This window comes from Kogia breviceps, chromosome 19 (genome assembly GCF_026419965.1).
Source record: "Kogia breviceps isolate mKogBre1 chromosome 19, mKogBre1 haplotype 1, whole genome shotgun sequence".
Classification (NCBI taxonomy): domain Eukaryota; kingdom Metazoa; phylum Chordata; class Mammalia; order Artiodactyla; family Physeteridae; genus Kogia; species Kogia breviceps.
In genome coordinates, this window is record NC_081328.1 from 17647207 (window position 1) to 17673971 (window position 26765).

A 26765-nucleotide genomic window follows, 5' to 3' on the forward strand; every position below is an offset into this window, starting at 1 on the left:
CAGACACCCAGCTGGTGTCCACTGAGAAGTGGAGAACTGCTTGGTGATGCTGGAAAACACACCAAAGTTATCACATCCTCTGTCTTATTCCTTCATTTTATTTTACTTTTTAATTAATTTTTATTGGAGTATAGTTGATTTACAATGCTGTGTTAGTTTCTGCTGTGCAGCAAAGTTAATCAGTTATACATACATATATCACACTTTTTAAGATTCTTTTCCCATATAGGTCATTACAGAATACTGAGTAGAGTTCCCTGTGCTATACAATAGGTTCTTATTAGTTATCTATTTTATATATAGTAGTTTATATATGTCAATCCCAATCTCCTAATTTATCTCCCCCTTCCCCCTTGGTGACCATAAGTTTGTTGTCTACATCTGTGACACTATTTTTGTTTTGTAAATAAGTTCATTTGTACCATATTTTTTTAGATTCCACATATAAGCGATTATCATATGATATCTGTCTTTCTCTCTCTGACTTACTTTACTCAGTATGACAATCTCTAGGTCCATCCATATCACTGCAAATGGCATTATTTCGTTCTTTTTTATGGCTAAGTAATATTCCATTGTCTATATGTACCACATCTTCTTTTCCAGTCATCCTATCGATGGACATTTAGGTGGCTTCCATGGCTCCTTCAGTCATTTTAAAATGACATAGTTTCATGTGCCCTCATCACACTGAGCATTCTTTTCTGAATTAACATCATTCTGTCTACACAGCTTATCAAAGTGTACAGAGTAGGCACTCTTGGCTGCCTATGTAATACCCTATTCTCCCCCCTAAAATCCATTCCTCCCTAAAAGAAGCTGATTTTGTTCCAGTATCTACTCCCTTCCACATAACTGTGTGCATTCTAAATCAATCATGATAACCGCATTCCTCAGAACCAGTGATGGGTTTAGTAATTTGCATGTGAGCAAATGCGGACCAATGAAACACAAGGAAGTCTTCTAGGGACTTCCTAAAAAAGAAGCAAAGTCGAGCAGATGGTTCCCTCTTCTTCCTTTGGAGGCTACTGTGTCTGGATGAGAAGCCCAGAACTGCCGTAACTATCCTCAGCTAGTGTGAGGGTGAAACCAGCCCTAGAAGGACAAAACTGAGATAATCACAGACGACTAGTGGAGCCAGAGTCCTTAAGGACTCCGGCCAGAGCCTCTCTTATCACTGACTTCTGGTTGCGTGAGATAATGTGTTTCCTTTTTGTGTAAGCCAGTTTGCTCAGGTTTTCTTTTCACTGCAGCCAGTGGCATTTTAACTGATAAAGCAGTGAGAACTACACACCCCTCCAGGGCAGGTGGGATGAACCAGGGTAGAACTTCCAAGTCCCCTTTTTTCTCGATAGAGCCCAGGTGGATGTTGACACATAACACAGGCTCCTAAAACCCTCATCTTTGGCATCCCTAAAATGATATTTTGTATTTACACTGTTGCCCTTCAGTAAGAGAACTAGAGATTTACTTCATATTTACATCGTTTCAACCTGCTCAGATCTTTTTAAGTAAGTTTGTTTTTAAGGTGGGGGGGGCAGGTGAAAAAGGAAGTTAAAGAATTGCTACTTCATTGCAAAGCAATTCAGAGTAAAGACGACAGAAGCAGAAGAACAAACAGAGAGCTAGGACACCAGAGATTTTTGCTCCAGTTATAACTGTGCCACTAGACTACTGAAGAATCCTGGGGGAAAAAAATCACATAACTTCTGTGTTCCTAACGTCATGTATCTGTACATCAGGGAGATAACCTCCAGGTTCCCTTCTGGCATTAAAGTTCTACAACTCAAGAGATTTCATCAGGGAATTCATGGCTCAGAATCCTTCTTCTACTGCTTGAAGCATAAAATCAGAAAAAGGCAGCTCCCCCAAATCAGCTGTAGCCTATTAGTCATTAATTGAGATTGACTTAATCAACAAAACACTGTTTCTGGGCTGCCTCTTCCAAGAATCAGCTCTGGTATACGACAGACCAAGACGGAACTGTATGCGTGTTTACTATCGCTGAACGACAAGGGTAGAAAGCCACGGCCAGCTCCTCACGAAAACAAGCATTCAGAACAGCCACCAGACCTGGGGAGTTTGGGCAGCTGAACCCAGACACTTAAAAGCATGCTATCAACCTGAAGTGACTGCAAGATGTGGAAAGCCCTTCAATGCTTCCCAGCGCACGTAGAAGTCCGAGCCCTTCGCTCCCAAGGCCCTTTGTAAAGTGTGGCCCTGACTACTGCTCCAGGAGTAGCTCCCTCTCTCCCTCTCTAGTGACTCACCTGCCTGGCCTGAACCACCCTTCCCTATGATTTCCCTTCCCCACACCTGCCTCCGCCCCCGCCCCCATGCAGATTCCTCATCCTTCTCATCTCACTTAAAGTCAACTTGCTCATAAAATTCCTTCTCTGTGGCGGGAACACAACACCACTGCCACTTCCCGGGGGGGGGGGGGGGGGGGGGGGGGGGGGGTTGGAACCCTGCTCATTCCTTCCTAGCATTTATAACTACCTGTAAGTAGTCTTTCGTTGTTTACCAGTTTTGTATGTCTCCCTCAGCTCTATGGTAGAAGAAACCACGTCTGTCTGGGTTGCCCCTGCATCCCCAGAAAAGAATGAGGATGTTGTGGCTGCCATCATACTTTCAACAACAGCTTAAGGACACGAAAAAAATGCTGAGGACACTACATCATTATACGAGAAACCTGTTTACAAAAGTATATCTTGTTTAAGCAGGAAGATTCCAAATTTTTAAATATATACATTTATATGTGTACAAAATATTATAAGGAAATATATCAAGGTATTAATAACGATGGTATGATTACACTTTTTTTTTTTTGGTATGGGGAATCTGGTGACAGAAAAATAATATAAGGTACGCTAGAAGTGGACAACCATAACCACAGAGTGAAAGAAAATGTGTTGTAAGGACGAAGAGTAAAATGTGACTATTGGGACTCCCCTGGCGGTCCAGGGGTTAAGACTCTGTGCTTCCACTGCAGGGGGCACAAGTTCGATCCCTGGTCGGGGAACTAAGATCCTGCATGCGATGCAGCACAGCCAAAAAATAAAAAATAAAAAGGGTGACTATCAAATAATTACAATTGATGTGGTAAGAACACTGATTATCTGGACAAGTTATGTGGACAAGTCACTCTACCAGTCGGTTCACATCTCTTATAGCTTCAACAGAACACAGCTGTGGATGAACAGCCAGGAGCCTAGGACTGTGGTCCCTAACCCGGCTGCACACGAGAATCACTGGGCATTCACGAGGCTTAATAAATCAGAGTCTCTGGGAAGTAGAGTCCTGGGAATCTGGATATTTTAAGAGCTGGGTGGTTCTGATACAAAGCCAAATTGGAGAACCACCAGCAGAGGATAAATGAAGTTAAAGACCAGGTTTCTTGGGGCTTCCCTGGTGGCGCAGTGGTTGAGAGTCCGCCTGCCGCCGATGCAGGGGACGCGGGTTCGTGCCCCGGTCCGGGAAGATCCCACGTGCCGCGGAGCGGCTGGGCCCGTGAGCCGTGGCCGCTGAGCCTGCGCGTCTGGAACCTGTGCTCCGCAACGGGAGAGGCCACAACAGTGAGAGGCCCGCGTACCGCAAAAAAAAAAAAAAAAAAAAAAAAAAAAAGGTTTCCTTTCAGTAATGGTTTCAGATAAACCAGGAACCTAAGAGGCAGAGATGCAAATGGTAACAGATTCTGCCAACAGCTGCCGCCTCCCACGAATCAACAAGCAATCATAAAGTGCATGCGGTGTGGAAAAACCCATGCAGCATGCGCTGGTTTGTTCAACCACACAAATAATTCAAATACCAAGGGCAGGAGTAAGTTTTAGGACTAGCACTTTGCCTACGACTCAGAACTCAGCCTTGGCTTCATACACCAAAGCAACCAAAAAATACTTCTGAGCAGAGACGTCTCAAAATTCATGCCCCAGAATTGAAACACCCAGGGCAACCCCTCAGTCTTCATTAGAACTCATTAACTCCTCTCTATTCCCTTCCACGAGATAGTCCCAGAGCAGATCACATTTGTAGCTTAAGAGGGGCAGAGACTCCATAGGCAGGCACACTAAGAGGAACTATAGAAATGTAACCATATACTCTAAAATGTTACATTGCTCACATCAATTTGGGGTGGAAGGAAACAACCCACACATCTCAATAAACCCCAGAGGTGTGAAAACAACTGTTCATAACTATGAGTATCATGATCTAGGTCCTTTAGGGAAAAAGTTAAATTACATTCCTTACACTCTGTATAAGGAAGCAAGAGTGAGAGAGCATTAGCATTTGAGTGTCCTTGATATGTTTACAACAATAAACAACCCATCTATGATCTCACTTTATGAAATAACCTTGTAATGTAGGGATCAGTCCCATTTTAAAACCAGGCAGTAGAGGCTCTGAGAACTGAAGTACATTGTTTACATCATATAGTACAAATAGTAGAGCCATGCTTAAGTTCGGATAACTGAAATATTTCCTTTGCTCATTATATCATACCGCACTGCCACTTTTTAAATCATTTTGGTTAGAAATATTTCTAATTTTGTGTGTGTGTGTGTGTGTGTCTGTATGTGTGTGGCTGTTAAGACTAAAAGCCATCTGGAAAACAAGCACCTAGAACAGTGGTTTTCAAACTGGTTTTTCAATGTGATAGCATTTCTTCTCAAACAAAAAATTCCTTGGTCATAGATATAGAGAACAAACTAGTGGTTAGGGAAAAGGGGAAGGGCGTGCTAGTGGTAGGGATTAAGAGATACTATCTACTCTGGGCTTCCCTGGTGGCGCAGTGGTTGAGAGTCCGCCTGCCGCCAATGCAGGGGACACGGATTCGTGCCCCGGTCCGGGAAGGTCCCACATGCCGCGGAGCGGCTGGGCCCGTGAGCCATGGCCGCTGAGCCTGCGCGTCCGGAGCCTGTGCACCGCAACAGGAGAGGCCACAACAGTGAGAGGCCCGCGTACCGCAAAAAAAAAAAAAAAGATACTAACTACTCTGTATAAAGTAAATAAGCAACAAGGATATATTGTACAGCACAGGGAAATATAGCCATTATTTTGTAATAACTTTAAATGGAGTATAATCTATAAAAATATTGAATCACTATGTGGTATACCTGAGACTAGTATAATATTGTAAATCAACTATTCTTCATTGAAAAAATAAATTAAAAATAAAAATAAATTAGCTCATCAAGAAAAAAATTCCTTGGAACCCCAATATGTAGATGCAGAGCTGCTCTGTTGAAAGGAGAGGGGCTGAAGCCCTACTCCACTCCTACCTGGCATCCAAGATGGCTTCTCATGGCTCAGGACACCACAGAATGCAGACTGAAAGAGCGCCAATCATGTGGTCTGAGTCACTGGATTTGCCGTATGAAAGAGCGGCCCTTTAGAGACATTCAACAAATGATACCAAGCTATACAAAGGCCTCCCGATGCTGGTAAAAATGTAATCAACTTGCTAAGGTAAGCAACAACACGAGATTACAGAACCACTCGAGTAGGTTTCCCCCTCGTTGTATGGATGACAAGCTCCACCTGTCTGAGTTCTACAAGTCTTTGAAAAGAAAAAAGAGGTCTATCGTTTCACAAGGATCCCAAATATATTTTAGTGCTTTTTTCCTCCCCCAAGAGTAATGGTAGTTTTATTTTCCTATCTTCCCAAAGACTAGAGTTACAACAGAAAAATCAGATTATTTAAATATACAAAATACAATACACAAAATCCGGAAAATACATAGTTCAGGCAGGAATCAAAGATGTGGAAATATTATGCATTCACTTACTCGTTCACTGAGAGAAGTGAAAACACTTTGTTCTTAATGCCTGGAAAGAAGCCTTCAGAGATAAAGAAGATAGAGTTGCCCTCGAGACTTAGAGACTACAGGCAGGACACAAATATGAATTGACAGCACGGGCTGAACGCAATTAAAAAAAAACTCATGGCTGTACTTCCTGACATGTGAGCTACTCTAGAGATGTTCTTTTGAGGATTTTTTGGAAAAGGTTTTCTTCTTAATTACAAGTAACATAGGCTAGGATGGCAGAATCAGGCTAACTCGACCTCATGATCAAAGGCTATTCTTATAATAAATTTTAAATGATCGAGATGTCCATGAAAGCCAAAACTGAAACATAACTGATTTTAGGGTGATCCAAAATAAGGGTAAGGTTTTCTTTTTTTTTAAATGGAGTTTGACTTTTTTCTTTTAATTAACTATGAAATTTTTCTCGACTTTATACTGAACACAAAGCAGCGGTTTGAGACAAAGCCCTTCGGGAAGGCCCTGACCCGGCCACGGATGAGCCTCTATTGTACAAGTTACTCAAAGCAGACTTTGTGATCAGAGGGGGAAAAATTGTTTGAATTGCTCTTGGTGTTTGCTTCATTGTTTTAGATGAAGCCATTTTTTGACTAATTCATTGGCTTCTAGCGCTTATGGGACCATGGTATATGTAAGCGGTAATTTTTTCCCCCAAGTCTGAGTAATATGACTGTGGGTCATAAATGGAGAGGAGGCATGAAAGAAAAGTTGGGTTTGTCTCTTGATGCATTTCCCCATCCATTCCAGAAGTTTTTGTTTTGTTTTGTTTTAATAGAACCTTGAATTGGCCTGTGTATTTTTTGGAAAAAAAGCTATATTCAGCACTAAACAATCTTTTTATTAAAGCAAAATAGCTTTACTAGAATTAATGCTTTAATCTCACTAAAACGAAATCCATTTCCATACTGTGTGCACCAAGGGGCAGAAACGTGGGGAGAACGGAGACCAACTCACTGAGACATAAAGTAACTCCTCCCCCATGAGCAGCTGTGTCCGGAATGCAAATTGGGGTCTCCTCAGGGGTGAGGCTGAGACAAGGGGGAGACGGGAAGGTGGGCAAAGTATCAAAAAGGAACCAGTTGAGGCTCTCGAATCCCTTCTCCATCGATTAAAGTCACTTACCAGAAACCCTTACTTTAAAATGGCCTACTTTCCAACAGTGGACCATTCTGTTTCACCAAGAAATGCTGAAAGCCATGATGAGAGTCACAGGCTGGCTCACACATGTCTCTAACCCACAATGGAATGACACAGTATTCACCACGCAGTGTGGGTGCTGAGTCTTAAAAGTTCTGTAATTAGGCATAAAATAAAGGAAGAAAAAAAATTTTTTTTTCCATTTCCTCTTCTAGGACCAAAGATAAGCCACAGACAAATTTTTTAATTGAGCCAAGTTTTTCTCTGGCGCCCTCCCTCTCTGTCCTCAGAGCCTGCCTGCCCAAGAATAAACTGGGCTCATACTATCTTTGGCCCATCCTTCCCGCCAGAGTTCAGTTCTCCATCCCAGGTCTGCAGTCACAGGCTGCAAAATTATTACTCAGAAATGAAATTCTCAGTCCCTCCTTCTAACTGACGTCAGCGAGGCATGAGACAGAAAGGACCCAGCAAATTTACCCTCATGTGCCTGGGCTGCGTTAGAAGTATTTGACTTTGGAAGAGGATTCTTATCAGCCTGACTCAGTCTCTAGTTGGGAGAATTTGGGGGTAGCATAAGACAGGAATGAAAAAAGTGCCGACAACGCGGGGGGGGGGGTGGTAGTGGTGGATATTTTCTAGCAGTGGAAGCTGGCGGGCAGCATGGCCAGCCCGCTGGCGCTGAAGTGGACGGCAAGAAAGCAAAGGGCTACGCCATCAGGGCCCAGGGGAAAGGGGTGTCTCCCGATGAGAAACTCTCTCTCCTTCCGACAAGGGTCTGCTCACATTCTACCTCTTCCACAGAGCACCGTCTACCTACTCCCGATCCCATTTTCTCTTTTTCTGAATTCCCTGAGAACTCTAGTACATAACATATATGCAACTCTTAATTACACTGTCATCAGTTCGGTTTTTAAAAAATCTGCTTCACTGGTTCCTTCTCTCTAGGAAGCCCTAAAAATAACTGATTGTCTGCAATATTCATTTTGGCTCAATCATATTCTGCTTGAGCTTGATCTATTTATTAAGGTATCTTTTACTCCCAGTTAAGCTATCCCGCAAAGAATGACTTTTTATAAAGTAACCCCCACCAAAGTGCCCAGCACAGTGATAAGCACACAGCAAGAATTCAAGTAGTTGCTGGCTTTAAAGCCAGGAGATCATATTAAAAATACATAAGGTCTAGAGTTAAATAAGGAAATAAGTTAGAGGTTTTTCTTTTTTTTAAGACTATATTTATTTATTTATTTATTTATTTTTGTGGTACGCGGGCCTCTCACTGTTGTGGCCTCTCCCATTGCGGAGCGCAGGCTCTGGACGCGCAGGCGCAGCGGCCATGGCTCACGGGCCCAGCCGCTCTGCGGCACGTGGGATCTTCCCGGACCGGGGCACGAACCCGTGTCCCCTGCATCGGCAGGAGGACTCTCAACCACTGCGCCACCAGGGAAGCCCCTAAGACTATATTTAAAGTTAATCACCCATCTGTAGTGCCTGGAGACTTCAGGCACCAATGCCACCAACTTTCATGAAAGCAGAGAACAGTAAACGTGAAGAATCAAATATTTCGGAACACTTATGAATAATATGAACAGCTGATCTCCTTTGCCAAAGTGTTTAAAACAATGTTCAGGAACTAAATAGTGGCAACCCTGGAGGGAACAGGGTTATGAGGGTGACAGTCACGGAGACAGCTGGGACACCAACAGGGGCACTAGATCCCCAGGGCTACACACTGAGAGGGGCTGGAGAGGAGAGACGGAGGGCCGCCTGCGGAGCATCTACTATGCTACAGGTACCACGCGAGGTGTCTTACAGGTGGTAGAATTTAATCTTTGCAGTAACACCTCATCTTTACAGATGAAGGAACCGAGACTCAGGGAGTCTAAGCAACTTGTCTAAGCCCACGTGGGCGGCAGTAGTGGAGAGAGGCGAGATTAAAGTCCAGATCTATTTATCTCCAATGTTTTTGCTTTTTCCACTAGGTAACCCCAACCCCTTCTAGAACACTTTTCATTCTTGCCCCCCCCAAATAAAGCCAAAACGAATGATTCTGTCTTTGTGAGGGAGGAAGCGGTGAGATCAGCAAGCCCTTCAGGGTCAGGGCAGGGAGATGAGGCCATTTGGGAAGGATTCAGAAACAGAGTTAACATTAGTTGGGAGGGAATTATGTACCAAGCACTGACCAGGCACTTTTTACACGTCATGTGATTTCATCCCAATAACAGGAGGCAATCATTTTACATATATAAGGAAACTGAGGCTGAGATAAGTTACCTTCCCCTAAGGTATAATGCTAAAAAGAGTGAAAGCGAAGCTGGATTTGAACTTGGTCAGTCAGGACTGGAAGCCTGTGCTCTTTTCACTGCTTTCCGATGTAAGCATGCACTCCCCTTTCTTCTTCCCATAAATGACAAAAACTAAAGTTTGGGAAACACTGTCTACTAAGAGATCTGCCCAGTTATTACATAGCAGGTAAACTGAAGGGAGCCTCCATCCCAGAGGAAATAAAACTGTTATCTCAACCAAGGATCTGAATAGACGAAAAGAGAGAGGCTTGCAATGTATATTTAAAACTGCTGTTACCCTCGGAACCCATTCCTGAATCTAGTGGACTTTTTGATAGGCCATGTCAGTGGGGCCCATCACCAGTGGGGCTGGAGTCACTGTTGACAGCAGATCCCACTAGATAGGCTCGGCAGTGACACATGACCCAATCCAGTCCCAACAGCAACACAGCAAGGGATGCCAGAGAGTTATCATAAAATGAGGCTGGTCCTTGAGATCCAGTCCTTTTTGCTGAGGTGGCTCAGACTTAGGTGAAAATGTCAGCAAACAGCTCTCCACATTAGGATAATGTGGAGACAGGTTGCACGAGTCATTAAACAAACACACTTCTATCTATACCAGATTCACCATTTTCGTCTCCAAGTTGAGCAAAAAGTCCAAGCTCCTCTCTTTAAGGAAGAAGAACCCTTCAGAACCTGTGATGAAACAGACCAGTAGCAGCTTCTGAGCGCTTGATTCCACCCACATCTGGCTCTGTTTGGGAGCTAAATTCAGCAGAAGTCTCCGGGGTCAACAAATGACCCCGAATAAAAATAGTCTTGGAAATCTGTCACGGAGTAGGAAAGGAAACAAGACGGCTGGGTGATTCACTCCAAATGGCAGCTCCGAAACCCAAATTCTCATTTTTCTGTCCCAATATGAAGCCAATGTGCAAAACAGGCCCAGAGCAAGCTGTCCTTTTCCGAAGGCCTCTAAAAGTGGCTGCCAAAGAATTTCACGTGCAAAAGCCAAAAAGATTTAGTGTGCCATTCACCTCTCCTATGAATCTAACGACAGCTCCTCTGAAGGAGAGCTCTGAACCAATCACAGATTGGCACGTGCTTGAGGACCACCGGGGTACCTAAGGTTTTGCCCAGGAAGCAAGAGGCACCCTCTGTCCTATCTAAGTTTCCAGATGATCAAAGAGCTGCAGAAAGAGGACAGGAGTTGTGTGGCGAATGAGAGAGCCAGAGCGAGCGAGCGCCTGTTCACTACCTTTCTACTAATTCTGCAGCTCACTGCTCCTGCCTGCCCCAGCCACACACTGAAGTTGTATTAAATTAAGTACAATATTTTGAGATGATTGTATGCTTTTTTTAAGTTAAGAACTCCATGGGCTGAAGAATAATCAGCCAACATTTGACGGCTTAGTTCACTCATTTTATTTTAATTTTTTTAGTTTTTGGCCACGCCGCATGCCTTGTGGGATCTCAGTTCCCTGACCAGGGATCGAACCCGGGCCTGCGGCAGCGAAATCGCGGAGTCCTAACCACCGGACCACCAGGGGAGTCCCAGTTCTCTCATTTTAAAATGTATTGAATTCATAGCTGCCCAATTCTGGAGCATGACAGAAAATGCAGCAGGGCTAGAGGTGGGTTTGCTTCACAGCCACTCACTTGTGCTTCCCCTTCCAAAGCTGTGTATCTAACCTGACATTCATAATTTATACTCTTTTTCTTAGAGGTGGTTCCCCCCTCCCCAACTGCAATAAATTTCAAAGGACCACACAACCTGGATCCACCTCTGGACAGGCTCTCTGGCTTTGGGGAATCTCACAATTTGGTGGGAATGCACACGTGCAGAGAAAACAACATAGCATGTTAAATCCTCTCTACCAGTTATGAACTTGGGAGCACAGGTGAGGGTATGGTTAACCCCTGCCTTGGAGGTTTGGGAAAAGACTCTCCAGAACTGGTCTCGCAGGACAAGTAAGAGTCTGACAGGCAGGGAATGAGGGTAGAGAGTAGGGGGAGGACATTCCAGGGAGTGAGAACAGCAGAGGCCAGTGGTTCTCAACTGGGGACAATTTTGCCCCCTCCCCCAGGGGACATATGGCAACATCTGGAAACATTTTTGGTTGTCATATGGGAGGGGAGTGGTGATGCTGCTAAACATCCGACAACACACAGGGTAGCCCCCCGCTCCCACCAAAGCATGACCCAGCCCCACTGTCAACAGCACCAAGATTGAGGAGAGCCTGGTCTAAGCAAAGGTACAAAAGGAACATTGTGTTAGGTTAAAGGTGAGAAGTTGCCTGGAGCTTCGGTAAACACAGTGCTTCAAATCACTGCTTTTATGGAAGAGAAAAACGGGTAAGAAAAGAGGACAAGTTAAATTTCCAAAGAGCCAAGACACCAGGCTGAGCAGACGCCTGATTCTCAAAACAGGAACCGCCACCAACAAAATTAGAAACTGGAAGCCCAAAGTGGGTTTCCTCGACCTGTGACGTCGAAAGCACATGTCTCGGGCCACCGTCCTCAGGAACGGCAGCCCGCATTCCTCCTTCCTCGAGGATGGCTAAGTGGCGCGTAAGAGCACAGGGAGGGCCTGACGTTCCGCGTGGCGGCACCAGGCAGGTCTCTCACTGCGAGACGGGGCGCAGAGCTGATGTGAATGTTGTTAGAACTCAAGCCCAGGAACGGCCCAAGCCACGAGAAAAAGAACCAAAGGCTCGAGAAAGGAAGTGCCTAGGAAGAAAGCAGACGACCGTGGGGATGCTGAGGTCGGGCCTTCAAGTGGCCATGCGGGGGTTTGGCGGGAACCAGGCCTGACCACGAAGGCTGGGGGTGCTCGTGCAGGCATCTGACTCCTGGATCAGACCCTTGCAAGTGGAGTGCGGAGCTTACCACCATCACCAAAACCACCGACACCTCTGCCTCCACCAAAAGGAAAAGCAAATAAATAGAACAAATCTCCCTTGGCAAGAGACTCCTAGGAGGGAGAGAAGGCAGCCCTCAAGATACTAGCAGTTTTGGGTATGAGGGTAAAATACAAACTGAAACGCCTTCTCAGATATGCTAACTCGCACTAATCCACATCCCTGAGTCTTGCCTCATCCAGACCCGCAAGCACAGACACATGTCTACATCCATTTTTAAAAATAATAACAGTAAGGGGAAAGTGACATTGGTTGTAGCAGATGTCTAAAAATAAAGCTTTTACCCAAGAGAGGAAAAGAAAGCCAGACTAGTAGCAAAATAAGAAGATAATTCTAAATGGACAATGACACAAAAGCTTAAAAAAAAAAAAAAGTAACCGAAACATTCCTTTTTTTCTCTCTCTATAAAAAATGTCACAGTGGGTGCTACTCTAGGGAAAACTAAAATTCAGTTTGGATGACACAGACCCCTGAAACTGTAGCTGTAAGTGCCTAAATGCATGTCACAGACCATAAATGAAGGAAAGGGGCCTTGCAGAAGAGCCAGATAGACAGCAGGGGACAGGACATTCCAGATGGGAGTGAGAGGAGAAGCCGCAGCTTGGGAAAGGCAGGAATGATGGAGCACGTGAGCACATACCCACTGTGAGATGAAATACACTCAAATTTCGCCTCTGTACAACCATAAATATACACCCCGTATGGACCAACCACCCATATTCCGGGAGATGAAAACATTACATGACATAATAGCACCTGGATCTACAGGGGGTTTGTGGTCACCTTCTGCAGAGGGACACAGATATCCAAGGGTCCACACGAGCGTGAGCCCAGTAGCTCATACTGCTAAAACACTGGAACGGTCTGGAGGAACAACAGGCTGATAGGAAATTCCAACTATCAGAGAGCGGCCTACTTTCCACCTGGGTCATCAGGATTTACAGCTGGGGAGGAGGCAAGGGCACTGCTACCCTTTACAGCTCCCAGGAACCAACCCCTCCCAACTTATAAATAAACCATGAACAATCACTGAACCAGTGCGCTGAGACTTGCAGCCAATTAGCAGAGTGGTCGAGTACACAGGTGAGACACATACAACATCCAAATCTTGATGGACCTGGTGATTGGGAATAAAGGTAGACCTAGAAACCTGGGCATTGGCCAAGGGTCATACTAATGACACCTGGCGATTCCTTCCACAACTCCCCAACACCCACTCCTTCCCCTCCAGACAACTTAGTGTATTCAAGATCACCCAGGGTTAGCTTTTAAGCTCCACTCCTCTGCTTGGCCCCTTTATCCACCTGGCACATTCTCCACCTACACAGATCCTACCCATCCTCTGCAACTCCTCTCAACCCCTCCTCTCCTCTAGATGGTGTTTCTGAGCCAGCCTAAGGCATCTCTCCCTCTGCTAAACTTCCAGAACAATTAGGTTGTACAATTACTTGGCAAAGAATCATCTAAGCTCTACAAAGCTTAACTTTTCTGTTATTTTCTTGACCTATTATTTAAATGAATAAAAATTTTCACCTTGCTCCCTATCTTCATAAACATGCCATGTCGTTGAGAGGTAAGGACACAGCTGATGGTTCTTTGGACCCTCCCACCTTACCTCCTAAAGTACCCTGCATAACGCAGAATTAAATTGCAAGATTCTCTCCAGTGCAGAGCTCTCTTCTGAGCTAAGTTAGGCTCATATTAATGATCTTTCTTAAGAGTTAAGCCTCACAAGACTTTGCAACCAATGATATGTGAAAGCAAAAAAAAGAATGTAAGGGCAGAAAAATCTTGGAGATCATTATTTTTACAAATTAGGAAACTCAGACACACGGACTGGCTCAAAGTCCTTTGTGGTAGGTGGGTGTAGAACTCCGGTCTGAGCCCCTGCTCCTTACTCTGGGACATAATGAAGCCTGGCTAAGAGCAGGTGAAGACTATAAGAACTGCAATTTTGAAGATTAAAAAAGTTTTAAAAATTCTTAAAGTTAACAGGGAAATTCATACTGAGAAGTGGGATTAGTTAAGCACCCAAACCGAGATTAAGATTTTCAACTTTAAGTTTATGGAGCGATATTTAAAACCTACAAGAAATGGAGTCAGAACTTCCAGGAAACACCTCCCCCCCCCCCCAACTCAGTTATTCTGAAACTCCATTTACTGTAATGTTTTCTTTTTAAAAAAAGTCAAACTACTTTAAAGCTCTGCTTACATATTACTCTATCAGGAGTGAAATAATCCCATGTAGAAGCCTTTCTAAAACAAACTCATCCTGGAAGCCCATCCCGGGGCGTTGACTTGTGACTACATTCTCAAGGATGTCAGTAACACAAGGGTTCCATCCACAACTCCTTGAAAAAACTGAAACCATGAATGCCTTGTCAAATTCAGACAGTTTATCTTGGCACTGGCAAGCAGAGCAGTCTCTTCGATGTCTGGAAACGTGTCTAATTACGTTCAGAGAGTAACTAAAAAATAGCCAGTGTCCCGGAACAGACAGCTCAGGGATCACTCCATAGCGTCCTGAATGACGTGATGGAACCACGCCAGAAAAAAAAAAAAGACGAAAGCGAAAAAAGAAAAGAACCAAGTGTGAAACCGCGACGAGACCCTAGCCCCTCTCCAAAACAACCCTCCAGTCTTCCCAGAGCCTTGCGGCCGCCACGACTCTCCCGAAAGATTTTATTTTCCTTTACTCTTGTTTCCATTAAGTCACCCGGCCCGCCCACAGCACTTACCTGGGGCAACGCACTAGCTGCCTGGCCCCAAGCGCTGCCTCCCCCCGACACCCCCCTTCCCCGTCCGGCCAGCACCCAAGGACACCCCCTCTCTAGAAGGCGCAGACCTGGAGCTCGGCACGCCCTTTCCACTCCAATGCGGCCGCACCCCAGGGCGTCCTCTCTCGGGAAAGCTCAACCAACCATCGAGCTCAGAGGACCCCGGACATCCCAATCCGGTCGCACGCCATCCCTCGCGCTCGGTGCACCCCCGACACCCCCAATCCGGCCGCACCGCAAGGGCGCCCCCTCTCGGGAAAGCGCAGGCTCGCGGCATTCCGCACGGCCGCTCCGCCCTCACCTGAGCCGGAGGTTGGCCATGAACTCGGGCATGGAGACAGTGTCCATCAGCACGAAGTCCGCCTTCCCGAACTCCAGGCTCTCCTGCTCCGCCATGGCGCCGGCGCACGGGTTCAGGTGGGCGCGGACGCGTTCAGGTGGGCGCGCTCGGGCGGCGGGGGCGGGGGCACGCGGCGAGCTCGGGCGGGGCCGGGGCGGGGCGCGGGGAAGGGGGCGCCGCGGCGGCTCGGCGGGGCTGGTTGGGACGGAGGCCGCCCCGCTGCTCCTCGGCGCGCTCTCGTCCGGCGCGGCTCACCCGGCAGTTTCCGCTTTTCCCGCGGCGGCTGCCCGGCGCTGTGGGGGAAGAGACAACGAGACGGAGACGGCGGCAGTTGGTCCCGCCTCTGGCCTTGTCTGGCCCCGGCCCCGCGGCTACCCGCCCCACCCGCCCCGGCCCGGCCTCTCCGCCCCGCCCCCCCGGCCGAGGAGCCGCCCCCGCGGCGCAGGCCACCACCTCCTCACCTGGGCGGCGCGCACGCGCGGGGCGGCCGGCGGGGGCGCGCTCCGGGCCGGGCAGAGGCGGCGGGGTGGCAGCGCCCTCTGGGGACGGGTGCTGGGAGCTCGGGGGCGGTGCCGAGGCGTGCGAACGTAGGAGGTGGATGGAATCAAGTTTCCAGGATTGCCGCCTCCGCCCAGGCTTGGTATATGCCAACAAAGTTACGAAAGTATCTTGTGGAGCTTCTCGCGTGGATAATTCATTACGATTCTGTCACCCTGCTGCGAAGCCCTCTCCTGCTCTTCTGCTCACATCCTCTCCATCCTTAAAATGATGGTTCACGCTCAGACTGAGAGAGAGTAATAATAATTAACACGTTGGGGGTACCAAAAGTGCCCAGAGCTTTTATAAGGGCCTTAGAGAACTTAAGTAACTTGCGCACGGCTACCTAACTAGTGGGGAAGCTGCAATTTCATTCAGGTCATTTGATTTATGAGCCCCAGCGTTTAGCCACATGGCACACTGCTCTCCTTCTCCAGTGTTCCGTGATCCATTTTTCTCTTCCATTCACTCCCTGGGATTACTGTAGGCTTCTTGAGCATGGGGCCATATCCTGAACTTCTCCATATCCCCCTTGACACACACTAAGGAGCTTGGAGTAGTGCCTTGCACATGTACATATGAAATGCACAATGGTTCAATGGAATAGAATGGGTTTTAAGTGGTCTCCAATTTATAGATACATTGGTTGATCTTAGAAAATTCTTTTGGAACCTAGACTGCATTTTTTCTCAGTGAAAATCTATTATAAATGGCTTTCTAAGGCAGCTGCACCTCTTCAGTCCTGTGTTTCTGTCAGGACCATCTTCTATTTCAAAACCTACCAGGAAATCTAGAAGCCCCCAAAGACCTGGCTGGACTCCTACACTATGGCTGACGGTGAGATGCGTAAGCCAGACCTAAGGACCTTGCTCACGTTTGCTTCAGCTTCCAACAACCCACCCTGGCCAACAGAGAGGGTAAGACAGCTTGATCACCTCCTGAATGAGCACGTCTGCCATGAGAAAGCCACCCCAATCTCTGTCACAGGCAGAGATGAGTTGCAGTCTGTCTACCACTAGCAGCTCTCTTTCTTCAGAAGACACCTCTCTGAATCTCAGTGTCCTCGTTTGTGGCATAAGAATTCTGGGTTAGATACTTTCCAAGGTAGGACCATCCTTTGCTTGGGTCATTTGTGTGGGTGGGTCAGTGGCTAAGTGGGTGATTGCGTAGAGTGTGGTACATTCCTAAAATGTTTGCATTGGTATGTTTTAGTATACAATAAAACTGAGTTTCAAAAAGAAAAGGAAGAAATCTCAAATTTTGTGCAATTTAGAGCAACCAGGGACCACACTCATTGGAAACGCTTATTGGAAGATGGAGGTAGGTATATCCCCTGGGTTGTTAGGGCAGAAGCAGTTGTACAGTGGGTAGGATCTATGGTGGGATGCAGCTGTGGTTTTCACGTGGCCAAAGCAAGGGGACTCCTGTGTTAATCAGTGTCTTGCACAGGAGCCCAATGTGTAAAACATATACACAATATATGCAAAGGGTAGTTTATCAATTTAAAGTGCAAATTAGTATAAAATCAGGCATTAAGACCAATGAGGCTCTTTTGCTGAACCCAAATCTGTCCAGTGGGGCTGTAGGAAAATATAAACTATTGGTATATAAAGAATATATGGGAGCCTTTTTTTTTCCAGTCTTCTTGCAACTTCTCTGTAAGTTTGAAATTATTTTGAAATATAAAGTTAAAAATCAAATAATCTAAAACTGTTCTAAAATTTTAAAAGGTTTTTTTGTGTGTGTGTGGTACGCGGGCCTCTCACTGCTGTGGCTTCTCCCATTACGGCGGAGCACAGGCTCCGGACGCGCAGGCTCGGCGGCCATGGCTCACGGGCCCAGCCGCTCCGCGGCATGCGGGATCCTCCCAGACCGGGGCACGAACCCGTGTCCCCTGCATCGGCAGGCGGACTCTCAACCACTGCGCCACCAGGGAAGCCCTAAAAGGTTTATTTTTAAGAAATCACATTGTAATAATTTTTTCCTAATTTGGAAGAAAATCTGAAAAAGAATACACACACACACACCTGAATCACTTTGCTGTACACCTGAAACTAATACAACATTACAAATCTACTATACTTAAAAGGAAAAAAAAAAGAGAGAGAGAAAGCAATCATGTAACACTTAAAAATGAAAGTCACGTCGGAAGTTTGCAGACATTCCAGAACTGGAAAACCAGCACACAGTTTGAAAGCTCTGGTACAGACTATCTATTTGCTCTGGTTGCCATACATATGCTAGGAGATTATAAACACTAAAACCAAAAATAATTCTAAAACCCAAAATAATTTCAACAGTTTCTATTTTAAATATGTTTTTATAAACATGAAATAATTTCATGTTTACCTTAGTTGTCAAATATGCCCCAGAGAGGGTACAACCAGTTCCCTGACTGAAATTCTCTTCCCTCTTGTCCTGCCTCTCACCCCTGTGGCCTAGCTCATTTCTGCTCACCCCTCTGCGCTCAGCCTCAACATCACTTCCTCCAGGAAGGCTTCCATGATCTCCTAAGTCAGGGTTGGCTAAGTCCTCTGTGCCCCCACAGCACCCTGGAAGTGTCATCCTCGTTACAGGCTGAATGCACTTTAACAAACCTATTGTCCATCTATCGCATTAGAGTGTCAGGGCCATGAGTACTGGAAGCTGTGTCTGTCCTGTTCTTGGTTGTAGCTCTGGCCCCTAGTAGCACAGTGCTTAGTGTGTGAAACTCTTAATAGACGCTTGCTTGATGAAGGAATAGGGAGTGATCTGTGACTCTATGGGTTATGTAATGTGAGCTTGTAAATCCACCCTTGTTGGTAGATTTTCTGCATTAAAAGCCGTTCATTGTGCAGCGTTTATCTCATTCTCATCTCCTGCCCCTGCAGGCAGGTCTCAGGGCTGTGTTCACTTCTCTCTTGGGGCCAGGCCTGCATGCTACATGTTCACACTGAACAAAAGCTGTTGTCCAAAAAACCCGTCTGCTGTTGACACCAGCTGCAGAGTATCTGTGCTGGGTTCTCCCTAAAAAATCAACTCTGAATTTTCCACAGCAAATATTTGCTCCCCCATTCTTCTACTTTCCCAGAATGTTTCTGGGCTGCCCCATCCTCCCTCTCTTTACCAGGTGCGTTGTATCCGGGAAGATGGCTCAGCATAAGTCCCACAAGACAGAAGCAGGAAGGCCAGTAAGGACATAGTCACAAAGCATATTCAAAGGGCATTTTATAAATTTATTGTATAAGCCCCAGTTATTCTAGAGCAGAAGTAGAAAGGTGAATTTATGTTGCAAAATAACTTCATAATGCACTCACAACCATATGGAAATGATATGGAACCCTCTGCCTTAGATATTATCCAAAACATACATCCTCCTCTTTCATGCCTAAGGTTGGATTTGAACTAAGAATGATACATCAAAGACAGCATATATGCTCTTTATGGTTTCCGAAGGCTAAATTTTTTAGAGTAAAAACAGGCCCAACAGTTGTCTCCCTGGTGTCATTGATGACTTGCCCACCTGTGGACCCCTCCCCGCACCCACCCCCAACTCCTTCACCCCTGCCTTTCACTCTTTAGACATCTCACAGCACAAAGGAAAGGGAATTTTCATAGCAGAGGTCACTGTCATAAACTACCCTGAAAGCCCAGAAAGTGACTTAAGAAGCTCACCTTCTCACCTCTAGCTATTAAAGACAGAGGGACGGTGGACCAACTGCTCAAGACCTGGTTCCAGGTTCTAGGAATTTCTTGCCCTCTGTGCCTGTGGTTCAGCTGTGCTTACCTGTGACGATGCTGAGTTGGGGACAGGGATCTTCCCTTAGCTGATACTATAGACAGAGCTACTTTTAACATAATCAACCTAAGTGCAGAGGAAGTTGGGAGATAGCAGCTGAGGAGGGGGAGGAGATGGAGGAGAAAGAAGAGAAGGAAAATGGCTGCAACTGCCAGGGTCTCAGGGCAGCAAGTGGATAGTAACAAAACACTGGTTTCCAATTTTTAGGTTTCATTTTCCTTTGATGAAAACACGGGAACTTTCTCTCCCAAGACAAATGTCTTAAGCACACATGCAAAACAGTTTGCACAGTTTCCTCCCAGGCCGGGAATAACCTGTCTGTGGATCCCAAGAACCCCTGGGCAGAAACTAACACACCATTGTAAAGCAACTATACTCCAATAATGATGTTAAAAAAAAAAAAAAAAAAGAAGAACCCCTGGGAATTCCCTGGTGGACCAGTGGTTAGGACTTGGCGCTTTCACTGCTGTGGCCCAGATTTGATCCCTGGTCTGGGAATTAAGATCCAAAAAATAAATTTTTTTTTTTTAAAAAAAGAACCCCTGAGCTAAGAGAGGGATCACACCACAGGTCCTAATCATTGGGGAATGGAGAAGAACTTAAGCAAGCCATCACTGTCAGTATCCCGTGAGTCACCAGAAAAGGGCTGTCCCAAGAGCATGTCCCCCGGAGTCGGCACTGGAGCCACATTGTTTAAGGCCTCAGGAAAGACAGGGTCAGATGGTAGAGGAAGAGTGCTTATCACGCTGAGTTGGAGCTGGCTGTCCAGGCATGTCCCTCGACTTGCTAGGACAGAGGCCACACCCTACTCATCCTTTTATCTCCAGCCCTCAATCTGTGCCTGATGCCCCTTAGATATTTCTTGAATTGAGTAGATGAATTAATTAGTGAGGTAATTTATTTGTAAATGGGGGTATGTAGATGTAGGGTTATATTTCAGGGAGCATGTGGCATTTCACTGTGATCAAGTATCCCACCCAATACCTGAATCCCCTCTACCATATGCTATTGAATACAATGCCTGGACCTGCCAGGCATTTGACTTATTAGGCCTCCTCCATGCCATGCCGATGTCTCCACACAAAAGCGGGCTCAACACCCTTTCACTCAATCTTACTTCTGAATCACTGCTCAGACTCACTCCATGCCCTGTATGTCAGCCAGCTACCAACACTCCCATCCTCTGCTCCTGTTACTGATAATCCCCGTGTATGAACTTGGTTTGCCCTTTGGATCTGCTGTTCCACCAAGAGAGGACCAGATTGAAGTGAATTGTAACCAAGGAGAGGAGCAGGGGTCATAGCCAGTTAAGGAAGAGCCTCCTGATTTTCTTGAGCTGACCTGCCTTTTAGAGTTTCTATCCATAGAACCCTAACACTATTTTCTCTGATCTCTTTGAACTCTGCCTTCTCAACGTTAAGTTCTGTGTCTGACTGTTATCTCTTAGCCATGTCACCGTCACTTTCTCCCAGTGTTCCCATCCTTTCCAAGTCTCTATTTAGCCCTTCTGTACAGAATAGCCCTTCAGTTCAGAGTAGCATTTTTCCCATCCTCAAGAGGCAGAGGTAGTACAGTGGTACCCAAACTTTAGATACCTGTACCGGTGGTGTAGGATAGGGGTTGAGGGGGTCTTCATTTTAATGAGCAGCCCAAGGGATTCTGCTGCTGGTGGGCAGGGGGCCTAATTTAGAGAAATATTGATGGGCATTTTGATGTCAGACATATTGCAGCTCAATTCCTAGTTCTGCAACTTACTACCTGTGTGACCTTGAACATCTTAGGTCAGCCTGGTAAGCCTCAGTTTCCTCATCTTTGTTAAAGAGGTGATAAAACCCATCTCTGAGTGTTAAAAACATGAAATGAGATGACGTCTATAAGGTGCTTCGCATAATTCAAGGCAGGTAGCAAGCACTCAATGAATATGAGCTAGCATGCCTATTAGTGTAATTTCTTCTTTTATGTTCAGGATAGGGAAATTATTAGCAGGTAATCATTGATTTCATGTCCTTTTTAGCAGACTGAGATTTCTAATAGATGTTGGTGCATCTTCTGATTACGTTTTCCTCTGCGTTTTGTGATTCGTATTGGTAATTTATTACCATTTCCGTGCATAACCATGGACCTTACACTTAGTAGGGGATCAAAAATTGCCAAATATTTTGCATTGAGAGAATGCCATCTGGCTAGGTCTTCTGTGCTACATTCCCATGGCAACACCACATCTGTTCTTCTCACCCTTCCCCCCAGATGCTCTCCAGCATCTTGACATTATGGCACTGATTCAGTTCCCTCCTGGCCCCACCCTTCCCACTGCCTGGTTCCAGTGAACAGTGCCATCCCACAATGCCTTGATGACACCTGCCAGTTTTCATTTACTTCTTTGCATTAAAACATCCAATTCACTTCATCATACAATATATGCTCTAGGCATAGATTATGTTTTTTTTTTTTTTTGCGGTACGCGGGCCTCTCACTGTTGTGGCCTCTCCCGTTGCGGGGCACAGGCTCCGGAAGCACAGGCTCAGCGGCCATGGCTCATGGGCCCAGCCGCTCTGCGGCACGGGGGATCTTCCCGGACCGGGGCACGAACCCGTGTCCCCTGCATCGGCAGGCGGACTCTCAACCACTGCACCACCAGGGAAGCCCAGATTATGTTTTAAACAGAGAAATAATGAGAGAGGAAGCTGGTGAAATAGGAAGAAGAGTTGGAGTGGTGGGCAGGATGTGGCTTTGACAACGAGGTCAGAGGGAATCACTTTTTCCTTTCACAGAAGGGTTCAGTGTAGCTTCCATGGTGGTGATCAAATGATTAATTCAGAAGAATTGCGCCTACACTATGGATAAGTTACATTCCAAGTTCTCCATCAATGAATGATACACATAGCGACTGCACAGAGCACACACAGGTCCTTATAAGCGTCGTGGGGCTCTGGTGTTCAGGTCTGGAAGGTGGTAGAGTGTGGGGTGAGAAGCAAAGGCTCAGGGGCCGATTCTGACACTTATGCACTGATGTGACATCAGGCAAGTCACATCAGCCCTCTGAGACTCAGTTTCCTCTTCTGTAAAGTTCAAGTAATACATACATCTTACCTCGTAATATTGCTCTGATAATTAAGTGAGATAAAGTATGTTAAGCACCTAGCATGGGGTCCGGGACATAGTTAGGGCTCAATAAATGTAAGCTGATAGTACTTCCTTATTCACCAGTCCCTCCTCTAGGACTTTGATACAGCTCATAACCAGGTGGGAGAGGAAAGAGTGTTCCATTCTGGTCCTTTTTATCTTTTGAACCCTGGTTCTCTGGTGTCCTCTTATCTGTTGGTTCGTGTCAGGCTGGTCACGTCCTTGTAGCTGAGCTGATACACTAATTGCAGGGAGTTCACGGCCTCTCTATCTACAATTTCTCAACCTTCAGTCTTGAAGGTACAGTGACTTGCTGGCTTTCCCATCCAAGCTTTGTCTCCTGAGTTCCTAATTGCATTTGAATAACCAGGCACACACTTGCCTTTCAAGAGAGACATTTCTCTCCCAAGGCAGATAGAAATACACAGGGCCTAAGCACCACATCCCGTGAGGAGCTTCTCCAACCCCACCCCCCGAATCTGGTGTAGTTGCTTTAGGAAGGTCTTATAGACCCATGAATCCCAAATCCGCCTGGTCATTAGATTCACCTGGGATGCTTTTGAAAAATACGGCTTTTTCCAGGATCCCGTTTCTGGTCCTTTTGAATTGAAATTTTCATGGCTAAGAACCATTATCATAAGAACACCTGGAGTCAGGCGCATACAAAGAGTAACGTCTGAAGTGAGCACTTTACCTGGTAAACGGATGGCTGTTACATCAAGTGGGTGCTCCCTTTCACCTGGGATAGAGCCAAAGAACACAGGAGTTTCCCACCTCATGCTCCTTCGGGAAGGTAACACAAGCTGGCTTTAGACCCTATGTCTAATATCTCTTGAGGATTCTGAGAGCCTTCATCTCTTGCAAGTGCAGTCACTAATGACTGATTTTATTAGGAAAGCATGTCTTCCAGCACTCCCTATAAAACCTCTTCAGCACTGCCCTTGCCTACGGCCGGTGCTCTGAGCTAGAAGTGTAAAGACAAGTCTTCCACATGCACTGCACTTGCTTACATGGCCTACGATTCCCTAAGAAGAAGCCCATAATTTACATCCCAGCCAAAGAGGAGGATGAGAGGGCCAGCTCTGCCTTTGGGAAGAAGAGGAGGAAGAAGAAGGAGGCGTATTTTTGTTACATGGGGAAAATCCCAAAGCAAGTGAGTTGGGACTCTCTTTATGCAAACTGAGAATGGCCAAGACAGGTATCATGTTAGTGGCCCTGGGTGTGACCTTGACTTCAACTTCTGGTGCAGAAGTCCTTCCTCACACGTTGAGTTCCCGAAAAGTTGGTTGCAAAACAGCTGCTATAAACTGGATCTGTGAATGGCTGCTATCTTCTCCTACTTGCCTTTCTTTCTGTTGGCAGCAACTCTGAACACCTGAGCCCTTGGTGTCTCCCTCTCTTGTATCCGTTGACAGCTAATCTGTAAAGTGATTCTTAAACGCCCTCCCCTTTTTCCTGCAGAGAGGGGATTCACCACCTCGTCTGTTCTGTCACTTTGAAGAGTTGCAAGTAGCAGGTTTTCATTAAATGGTCATCTGTATTATACTTAGAAATTTCTTTAAGTAGGTAGGCACTCATTCCTTTTTCCTGCCCACCCAACACCTCACCCCGTGGCATACAAATTGTGGAAAACAAAATCAGGAAAGTCTACCCCTTCAAGAGAAGCTATGGGGAAGACAGGAAGGAGATTCTCTGAAAGATGTGTTAAGGCTTGATTTGGGATATTAATTCTTTTTAAAAAAAATTTTTAATTTTATATTGGAGTATAGTTGATTTACAATGTTGTGTTAGTATCAGGTGTACAGCAAAGTGATTCAGTTGTACATATACATGTATCTATTCTTTTTCAGTTATACATATACATGTATCTATTCTTTTTTCAGTGTTGAGTAGAGTTCCCTGTGCTCTACAGCAGGTTCGTGTTGATTATCTATTTTATATACAATAGTGTGCATATGTTAATGGGATTTTACTTCTTCATGCCCATGAAGCAAGGCTGAGTGCTCATGTCTGTAATTGTACCGAAGCTCCCTGTATTCCAGTAGTATCGTTTGGAATCTGTTGTTTATTCTGGGAGAAGAAGGGAAAATGGGATTAAGGAATGATAGGAGAAGGAGAGAAGGTGTGTGATTCAGAACAGGGTTCTCAACCACAGCACTGTTGACAACGGGGTCTGGGTAATTCGTTGCGCGGGAGGCTGTCCTGTGCATTGTGGGATGTTGAGCAGCACCCCTGGCCTCTACCCACTAAATGCCAGTTGCACCCTTCCTCCCAGTGTGATGACCAAAAATGTCCACAAATAATGCCCAATGTCCCCTGGAGGGCAAAATCACCCCCCAGTTGTGAGCTCCTGCAGGAGGATCCTGCATTTGGATGGAAAGGCCTTCGGTGGGAGTACTTGAACTAAGAAGTCTTCTGAGCATTCGTTTTTTCCTTGGCCTGTCCTTAACCTTGTGGGTCTAGCAGGCCGCCCTGCTTCTTCAAGCCTCCAGAGGGTCAGGTCCGTGACCTTGGGTCAGTCTTTCAGGGCACTGGATAAAACCAGAGATAAAAACAGAGGATAAAACCAGATGTCAGTTGGATAAACGTATTGAGTGCCTAAGTGCCAGCCAGGCCTGCTGCGGGAGCTCAGATGAAAACGATGAGGGCTCTGTTGTAGAGGGGCTCAAGTCCTGCTGTGTGTGTGTGTGTGTGTGTGTGTGTGTGTGTGTGTGTGTGTGTGTGTGTGTGTGTTGGAGGGCGCATCGAGGAAGTACCTGTAAACTGTGAAAACCACGAGGAATGTTTAGAATCCCACCTCAAACCTTTCCTTTCAGGAAACTGAGGCCCAAGTGTGAGTCTATGACTTGCTAACATGGTATCTCGTGTCTAGTTAGGATTAGAGCCCAGGAGGGGTGATTCTCAGGGCAGCGTTCTTTGGACTGTGTCTGCTGCCTCTCTAACTTCAGACGAGGACACTAATGACATAGGCAGTGTGTGACACAGACTCCGAGAACAAAAAGTGCTCTGGTCCTCAGTGGGGGGATTGTGTGGAACGTAGATAAGCCAGAGGTGGCACTTGGGGAAGAGCCTTAAAGGATGGATGGGATTTGAAAGGTGGAGCTGGGTGCAGGCATGGGAGGTAGAGGTGACAGACACACAGTGGCATAGGGACCGGAAAACTTAGGGACACACCCGAGGAAGAGCAAGTAGTCCCAGCTTGGCCGGAGATCCTGTTGGCACAAGGAAGTAAGGCGGGAAATTAGAAAGTGTTAAATGCTCACTAGGATGAATTCCGAGTGTGAAAGTATACTGGAAGCTAAAACTATATTTTCCATCTTCAGAAGGTGCCGGAGGTTAACTCTGCTTCTATTAGGAAAAAACCAAGGCGCAAAAGTTGAAGTGACCAGAGTTAGTTTGTATTATCCAAAGGTCATCTTTCTCACGTACCTACAAATTCCCTTCCCTCCCTCTTCCTCAGAGAGAGCTGATGGGTACAATGGCCTAGTTTCATCACTTCCCTACTATTGTCCCTTTGGGTGGGTCGTATGTTTCCACGGACACATGAATCCACAGAAGCCATGGGTACTTGGGTGCTGGGTTGGAACATACGTTCCTGACTATGGGAGCCTTCACTTCTCTGTCTCACCCTTATGCAATTGACATCTTGTTTAGGTCTTTGTTGTTTTTAGTTGAGGTTTATCACACAGTAAGGTGTATAAATCTTAAGCATACCTCAAAGTTGTACATATATATGTTTATATATACTCAAAATAAGATACAGCACGTTTCCTTCACTGTTGCTGCCGTGTCAAAAAGAAGTGAGGAGATTTGGAATAGAATCTGAGATCAAATCAATAGAATTTGCTAATGGAATGGATATGAGAAGTGAAGGAAAAAGTGATGGTTCCTAAGTTTAGGGCTTGAGCAGTGTGGTGGACAAGGGGGGCCGGTTATAGAAATGGACAAGACCCTAGGAAGGAGGACGGGTGTTTTGGGAGAGGTGTAAATTGAGATTTGCATTCTGGAGAGGTTAAGTCTCAAATACCTGTGAAACATGCAAATGGAG

The 26765-nt window shown here is 46.0% G+C and overlaps 2 protein-coding genes across 7 annotated transcripts in view; one reads left to right on the forward strand and one right to left on the reverse strand.

Moving 5' to 3' along the window:
* The window catches only part of MYO1D (myosin ID), a 352561-nt gene extending 336888 nt beyond the window's left edge, over window positions 1–15673 (reverse strand). For 2 of the 3 annotated variants that reach the window (XM_067021776.1, XM_059047839.2), the window contains exon 1: window positions 15241–15653. In XM_067021776.1, coding sequence (XP_066877877.1) covers window positions 15241–15335 — 95 coding nt within the window. In that variant the 5' untranslated portion in view covers window positions 15336–15653. Of the gene's footprint in view, window positions 1–15240 lie in introns of all 3 variants that reach the window. The other variant, XM_067021777.1, reaches the window with a different exon arrangement.
* TMEM98 (transmembrane protein 98) overlaps window positions 15217–26765 on the forward strand; it is a 31419-nt gene continuing 19870 nt past the window's right edge. The window contains exons 1-2 of one of the 4 annotated variants that reach the window (XM_067021780.1): window positions 15217–15376; window positions 16602–16733. The gene's annotated coding sequence lies outside the window, so the exon portion shown is untranslated. Of the gene's footprint in view, window positions 15377–16601; window positions 16734–16773; window positions 16921–26765 lie in introns of those variants that run through there. The other 3 variants (XM_067021781.1, XM_067021782.1, XM_067021783.1) reach the window with 3 other exon arrangements.